The 6,857-nt window shown below is 41.9% G+C and overlaps 1 protein-coding gene across 1 annotated transcript; it reads right to left on the bottom strand.

Annotated features, from left to right (window-relative positions):
• Positions 1-265: 265 nt before the first annotated feature.
• On the bottom strand, positions 266-4,565 carry LOC102857651 (protein FAM205A-like). The gene is made up of 2 exons (XM_006887343.1): positions 4,480-4,565; positions 266-3,560 (listed from the first exon to the last, which is right to left on the bottom strand). The coding sequence occupies exons 1-2, from the start codon at positions 4,563-4,565 to the stop codon at positions 266-268; spliced, it is 3,381 nt and encodes a 1,126-aa protein (XP_006887405.1).
• Between the last annotated feature and the right edge of the window lie 2,292 nt (positions 4,566-6,857).

Genomic DNA, 6,857 nt, shown 5'->3' with positions numbered 1-6,857 from the left:
GCAGAGGGATGTGGATGTGCAAGGGGACGGGGGGTATTAATCATTGGGTTGTACAATTTGATAGGGGGGAGGTGAGAGAAATTGAAAGACTTTGTTCAAATTTGTATTTGAATTTTGTAAATAAACTAGTAGGGGAAAAATGAAACAATATCGTTAATAAAAATGAACATCACATCTGTGAACTATATGAAGGTCCATGTTTATTTAAAGAGGACCAAAGTCTCCATTTGGTCCCTCCTAGGCTGACACAAGCCTCTCCAAAGCGTTAGAGACCTTTTGGGGGCTTCGGGGTAGAAGTTGCCCGGGAGACAGTCGGTAGAGAGCCACTGAGATTGGTGTTGTAAGAAAAGAACAGAGTTCTGTAGCTGGTATTTGAGCTAATTTCCAGGACCTGGAAGTCCTCTGTAAAGGCTGGATTTTCATCCCTCCTCAGGGGAGATTGGGTACTGGGGTCCCCAGTTGCTTTTTCTGTCTTAGTTTTACCAAAAAGGCCTTTGGCTCGAGCCAGACTCTTCCAGAAGCAGCATAGTTTTCTTTTGGGTTTTTTCTCTCCTGATGAGGACACAGCTTCCTCATCTACTGTTTTGCATGAAATACAACTGAGAAAGAATTTCATTTTCCTTTTCTTTGCACGTTTGGAAGGTCTAGATTCCTTTAGAGTTTGATCTATTATCTCCTTTTCTTGGGACATATCACCATGAAGTATTTGGACAGCCAACTGCTTATCCTTAATTAGTGGATCCAACAAAGGTTGGGCATGTGAAGCCTGGGGCACTGTAGGCAGGGAAGCCCCAGGAATCTTTTCTTGTTTTGGAAATACATTCATGTTGGTTTGAATACTTTGAAAGTTCTCATCAGAGTTTATCCTCTCACAGATGGCTGGAGGGAGCTCAAGGACAGGATTGAGCTGGGGACTCTCTTGATGAGAGACAGTAAGACCAAAGTTATCACTATCTTCACAGGGGTCCTGGGATGATCTATCCAAAGGCTGCATTGGCGAACTCTGGTCTTTAGTATTGTTTGTGCTATTTCTGGTTGAAGGAAGCCCAAGCCCTTCTTCCCCTGCTCCACAGCCCTCCACTGGCCTGGGCTTCCTTGGGTCTTCTTTCTTTTTGGTTAGAAAGGTAACATGAACAAAACCCTTGCTCTTTCTATGGTTAAAGGACTCAGGGAACCATTGCTTCCCCAGGCTGGTGCGGTATACTCTGGTTTCCACCAGAGCAAAGACTGCCCGCTCCTCTGTGATGCTCTTACTGGTGCAGTGGGCAAAAGCAAGAGCTCTGGAACTGGCTCTCTGCTGACTCAGCAACACTGCCTTTAGATTGGTGATAAGCCGGGTTTCTAGGTGAATCGGTTTTGGATCTCTCTGTCTTATAATGACTTGTTTTGGGAATGAAATTGGCATAATTTTAGATCTATTCCCAAGGACCGCTTGAACATACGTGTTTTCAGGCATTTCTGTAGCTTCTTCCCTGGACTCTCTGCCTTTAATGGGAATCCCCCACCATGTCTCTAGGTTCTCTCCTTTTAGATGGAAATTTCCTTTTCTCAAGACAGATGTTTTGTATAAACCTAGAATGTCAATATCAATTTTATTTCCTAGAGGCACTACTCCCATATTTTTGTTCTCTGGAACCTTAACAGAGAATTCATTGAACTTTTTGAAGCTTCCAGGAATTCTTGAGTCCCTGGACATACATCTCTGAGCAAAGACAAGACTCAAGTGCATCTGCCAATGTTTGGAGATGATTTGGGCATTCCATAATGCTTGGGTCTGAGTGGGCAAGTGGGCCCTGAAGAATGACATTGAGGCCGAATTTGGGGAGAACAGGTCACTAAACCAACTGGTCTCTGGGCCTGTAACCTGGGAGATTCTAAGATTGCCAAAGACTGTGTTGATCCAGGACAGGGGTCGTTGGTCAGCATAGCATTGTACTGACTTCATGGATTTCAGGGGTAGGCCCCATTCATGGTGAATAAAATCCTTTTGGAGCTTGGACTCCACCAGCATCCAGACACTATAAAAGATGATTGCATGTTCCCTGAGGAGAAATGACGCTATCTTCCCTAGCCAGGGAGTATCCACAGTCTCGGGAGTTTGGACTGTGTTGCGTCCTTCATATACTGTGATACTCTGGTTGTACTGCCATCTCTGCAGAACAGTTAACATATTCCACCCAAGCTGCAGCTGCATCTGCAGCAGGTGCCGCTCCTTGGTTTCACATGCACCCAGCATAAGAAACTTGGCAATGACATTCATCTGTTGGTCCACATGGACAGAGATCCAGTTTGGGGTACATGGGGAAGAATATAGTGATGAGAAGAGTGTGCAATTTGGCAACAGGAAGAAATAATACACATTGCAGAGAGAAGGAATATTCAGCAAGGGCTGGGACATGGCCCTGTTCATGGAGAGAGCTTGAGAGCCTCTGCAGGTAGCAAGTAGGGTCTCATTGTACAGACAAAGGTGGCCACAGTTGAGTGGACTGTGGTTCTGGGTCTGATAGGCCTTCATGTTGTCAGCCTGTTTCCCAGGTCTTGTATAAAAGCTAAATAGGTATCTAAAAGACTCAAAGGGCAAAGTCAGAGCCAAATAATTTGAGATATTCTGGTAGCAACGGTTTTGTTCTGTGTCTACTATGGGCTGTTCAAAACTAGAGAAGACCAGAGCAGTCTGGCTGGTAATAATAAATGAACCCAAGGCATTGTGGTAAGTGGTCCCAGTTGTTTCAATACATATATTAAAAGTATCATTCATAAGGAATGAAATTAGCTGGCTATATCTAGAGTGAGCAAATGATAATAAGTCAGCCTTGTTGTGCTTCATGGACCCCATCAAGTGCCTGGGTTGCCCCCATCTCTGGAACTGTAGCCATTTTTTAACATGGGCCTCAAAAAGCTTGAGGACTTCAGAGTTGCCTTGTGGTAAGTAAGATTGGAAGACAGTAACTTTTTGAAAAGCCATAAAGTCAGTGTCATTGGCCAAAACAATGTTTAAGCACAGCAAAATTACATGAAATTTCAGGGGTCGTTCATCTTGACTACCTTGTACAAATATAAGATTTTTATATATGGTATCTTGCTGATGCTTGCCGAAACTTGATAAAGACAAAATTTCTGGGTTCGTGGACGTAGTTGGTAATTGAAGACCCTGCCCGAGCAGCAGGTGTTCAACCCAATAAAGTTGGATGCTGAACTTGTACTTCGATGGAACAGCCATCTGGCTTAAGGATTTTTCTTCTAGTAATTGTAACCTTGTGAAGGTTACTGATGCCAGAATGGGCTCTCTGAAATGTTTGGCACTCAGGAGCATACTCAGCTCAGGAAGACCAGATAAAGACAAAATCTCTAGGTAAGAGAAGTTCTGTGATGCTTCAGCTGAAGTGGAGACAATAGAGGTGCTTCTCTGAGACAGCAATTGCTGTGATTCTTCAGTTGAAGTGGACACAGCCAGGGTTCTTTGCCCTAACATCAACTGCTGAATCTCTAGAAGCATACCACTGGAGACTTGGCAACAGGGGGCTGCATACAGGAGCTGCTCCTGGGGAGGGCAGCATTGGCTGAAAGGGAAGCATGACAACAATTACTGATGCAGTGTCACCTCCGTGCTTAGATAAGTGTGGTCTGGTGGCTAGACACTGCTCTCCCCATAACATCCCCCTATGGATCTACCACATCACTTGTTAGGTTTGTTTGAGCAAAGGGTTTTGGTCTTGTGGGATAAAGGCTCAGGCACCTGATTGGTTGATTCTGGCACCAAGAGCAGACAAAGAGGTGGTGGAGTCAATTCTCTGGTGAACTGTGTTGAGAAACTGAACTAGAAGGGAGTCAGGCAAGACAGAATGTCAGGTGGTGAGGAGAATGCCATCAGCTATGAGCTGGAATAGTCTTATTTGGGGTTTTAATAGCAATGCCTGGTCCATACTGTGTATACCATCTGTTATCCTTATGGGAATACTACATCCCAAGAATGGGGATTGTCCTGTATATGTATAGCTCCAGAGGCTCCTATATACAGCATCTCTGCGGGACTAATTTTGTTGGCTTGAGATCTTTAGAAGAGAAATTGATATGTTTCTTTCTGAAGATTGTCTTAGTAAGTAAAACCTTTATGTTTCAAGGCCAAGCCAAATGCAAAGGTCTCAGACTTGAAAAGAGAGTAATTATAAAAGGACATGAAATAGTGACATATTTGTGCAATTCAGTCTATAGATTAAATTGTTTGCTGACTTTAGTACATGTAGAGTCTTATGTATTATATACTAGTATAAACTGAAATTCAGTAGTAAAGTGGTAGTAAAGTGACTGTAAAATCATTCTCTTTGTGGCTGTTCTACAACCTCTGCTCGGCCAATGCTGTCAACCACAGAACCAGGCTCGCCTATGTGTGGCTCCGTCCATCTTTGTTCCTCCCCAAAGTCGGAAACCATCCTAGGTCAGACCAGGATTTGGAGGCAGCAAAGAAAAGAAAGTAGTTACCTTTTCATGTCAGAGAGCCAGTCTCGCAGGTTCTCAGAATCGTCCTGGGAAGCTCTCCTAGCTGTGAAAGCAGGAGACCGTGTCATATACAGCAGAGAAGGTCAAAGGCATCTTGTAAGAAGTTGAGTGGTACAGTCTTTGACTCCCAGTAAAGGACTAATGACTCCCAAAGTCACGTTCAAGTTATATATGTTTGTGTGTAACTTAAACATTTCAGTGTAAGTGAGGTTGCATCATCTGATTTCTGCCCCCATTTCTGCCCATGGATCATAGGATTGTGACATAGAATGAATTCCATAGCATCATAAAAATAGGAAATAGCACAAGGGTTTCTGTCCTATTTCTTCATTTCTAGCAAGGCAGCATACAGAAATTTGCTATCAAGGGGCGTTTTGTGAGAAGTTGTTAATTTGGGAAGTTTAGCCTTCACTGGTGAAAGCTCCTCACTCCTACCACCAAAACTTAGGGAGAGTCAGTGTCCATGGGAACCTCACCTACGTTTAAGGGGAGCTGGAGGAGAGCCTGTGACTTTACCTCTTGATGTTGCACCTGTAGTAGCCTTTTCACTGACCCTTTGATGTTCCTTGAGGATGAAAAAAAATACAACATGAAGCTTTTACACAAAAACATTTTCCCATCTAAAATGAGACAAAACCTGTAAACATTTTTTCTAATCTTCTATTTTTATATTTTATACTTTTTCTTACATTACCTTTACCTAGTCTTCTCCTTCTCCCCGCTCCCCCCCAACATTTTCTTTCTCTGCTTATTTCTGACACATTTTATAGATTCTTCCAGATTTCATAACTTCTACCTCATTCTGAGAACAGGTCTGTGGGGTTCTTAGGTAGTCTAAACAGGAATTGCAGAACAGATTAAAAGGTATATGGACCCAAGTGGACAAAAGCTTTGGCTTACAAAGGCTTATGGAACTAGACAGAAAGTCTCTGAAGCTGAAAGGTCCACAAAGATGCCTCTCTGTGAGGACCATCCCATGTCAGGCAGAGAGACCCCTGGCTTGTCAATTAGAATAGAAGGCATGGACAACTGATAAGGAATTGGTTCTAGGTCTTAAAAACTATATGACTAAACCAGAATAACTGAAAGTTACATAGCAAATGTTCTTTTCTAGGACAGGGGAGAAGATGTGTAGAGAAACTGATGGTTTAAAAGCTTGTCTGAACTTAACATTTCACTGCTTTTCAAAATGTTTCCTTCCACGGCCACCACTTTTGCTAGATTCTAAACTTAATTCATGGCCTCTCTTTTTCAGTTGCTTTACAATTCATGTAATGCATAAGAAGAAACTGTGAGTATATAAAGGATAGCCAATCCCCTCAGAACGAATGTAAAGCACAGCCTAGGCTTAGTTTCATTAGTATTAGGAGAGCAATCATTGTTTTAATCTGACAAGGCTCTGATTTCTAAAATTTGTACAAAACTCCATCACCTGAAAAGTCAAACAACACAATTACAAAATGGGCAGAGGCCAAGAATCAGTACTTCATTGACAAAGACTTTCAGATGGCAAATAAACACAAGAAGAATCACTCAATACCAGTAGCTGTTGTTGTTGTTGTTAGGTGCAGTTGAGAGTGACAGTGTTCCTATGAACACAGACCTGAATCTTGTCCTGTCTTGTGCTATCCTCATTATCTCTGATGTACTTGAGAGATGGAGAAGAAAACAAGGAGACATCCCTTTACATCGGCAGAAATAGCAATAAATACGACATCAAATAATAAATGCTGACAAGGGTGTGGAGGGATAGGCACTTTCCTACACCGCTAGTGTCAATGTGATATGGTACAACCACTATAGAAAGCCGTGTGGTGAATAGAAATGTCTTGTTATCCAGCAGGTATGTACACTAGATAATGAGGAACTACAACACAAATGGTCAAACTCAAACTCCTGTTTACTGTTTTTACAATAGCTAAGTTAGAAATAACCCAGATATCCATCAGCGAGTGGATAAAGAATGGGGTACCTTCACACAGCGGAGTGCTATGTGTCAATAAAACACAATTGAGAATTTGAGAAGTACTGCACACCATGGATGAAACTAGAACATTCAGTTGAGCGATATACAGCAGTCAGAAACTTACACTATGGTATGAAAACCCTATTTTAAAAAGCTAATGAAAGTTATACAATGAATCAATCTTGAGGGAATAACAGGAATAAGAAGAGGAGAGGGCAAGGGGAGGAAAATGTATTCAATAGTTATGTTGGGAAAAGGGAAGGAAAATAGGAGATTAAAGATGTATTAATTATGTAATAATTAGTAATGAATATTAGAGGACAAAATGTGGATTAATTATCACTTGAAAAACCAATATAATCTATAAATGTTCAATTGATAAAAATAAGTGAAA

This window comes from Elephantulus edwardii, unplaced genomic scaffold (genome assembly GCF_000299155.1).
Source record: "Elephantulus edwardii isolate Elephantulus edwardi_28Jun2011 unplaced genomic scaffold, EleEdw1.0 scaffold00056, whole genome shotgun sequence".
NCBI classification, from domain to species: domain Eukaryota; kingdom Metazoa; phylum Chordata; class Mammalia; order Macroscelidea; family Macroscelididae; genus Elephantulus; species Elephantulus edwardii.
The sequence above is the reverse complement of the archived record's forward strand: the minus strand, read 5'-3'. Positions and strand labels throughout refer to the sequence as shown.

Bases quoted from the DNA above. Each gene is read 5' to 3' on its own strand.
- LOC102857651 (XM_006887343.1), bottom strand. From the start codon at position 4,565: ATGACACGGTCTCCTGCTTTCACAGCTAGGAGAGCTTCCCAGGACGAT. The intron at 3,561-4,479 runs GTAACTACTTTC...CTTCCCTTTCAG, and splicing joins TGGCTCTCTGACATGAAAAG to CCAATGCTGCCCTCCCCAGG.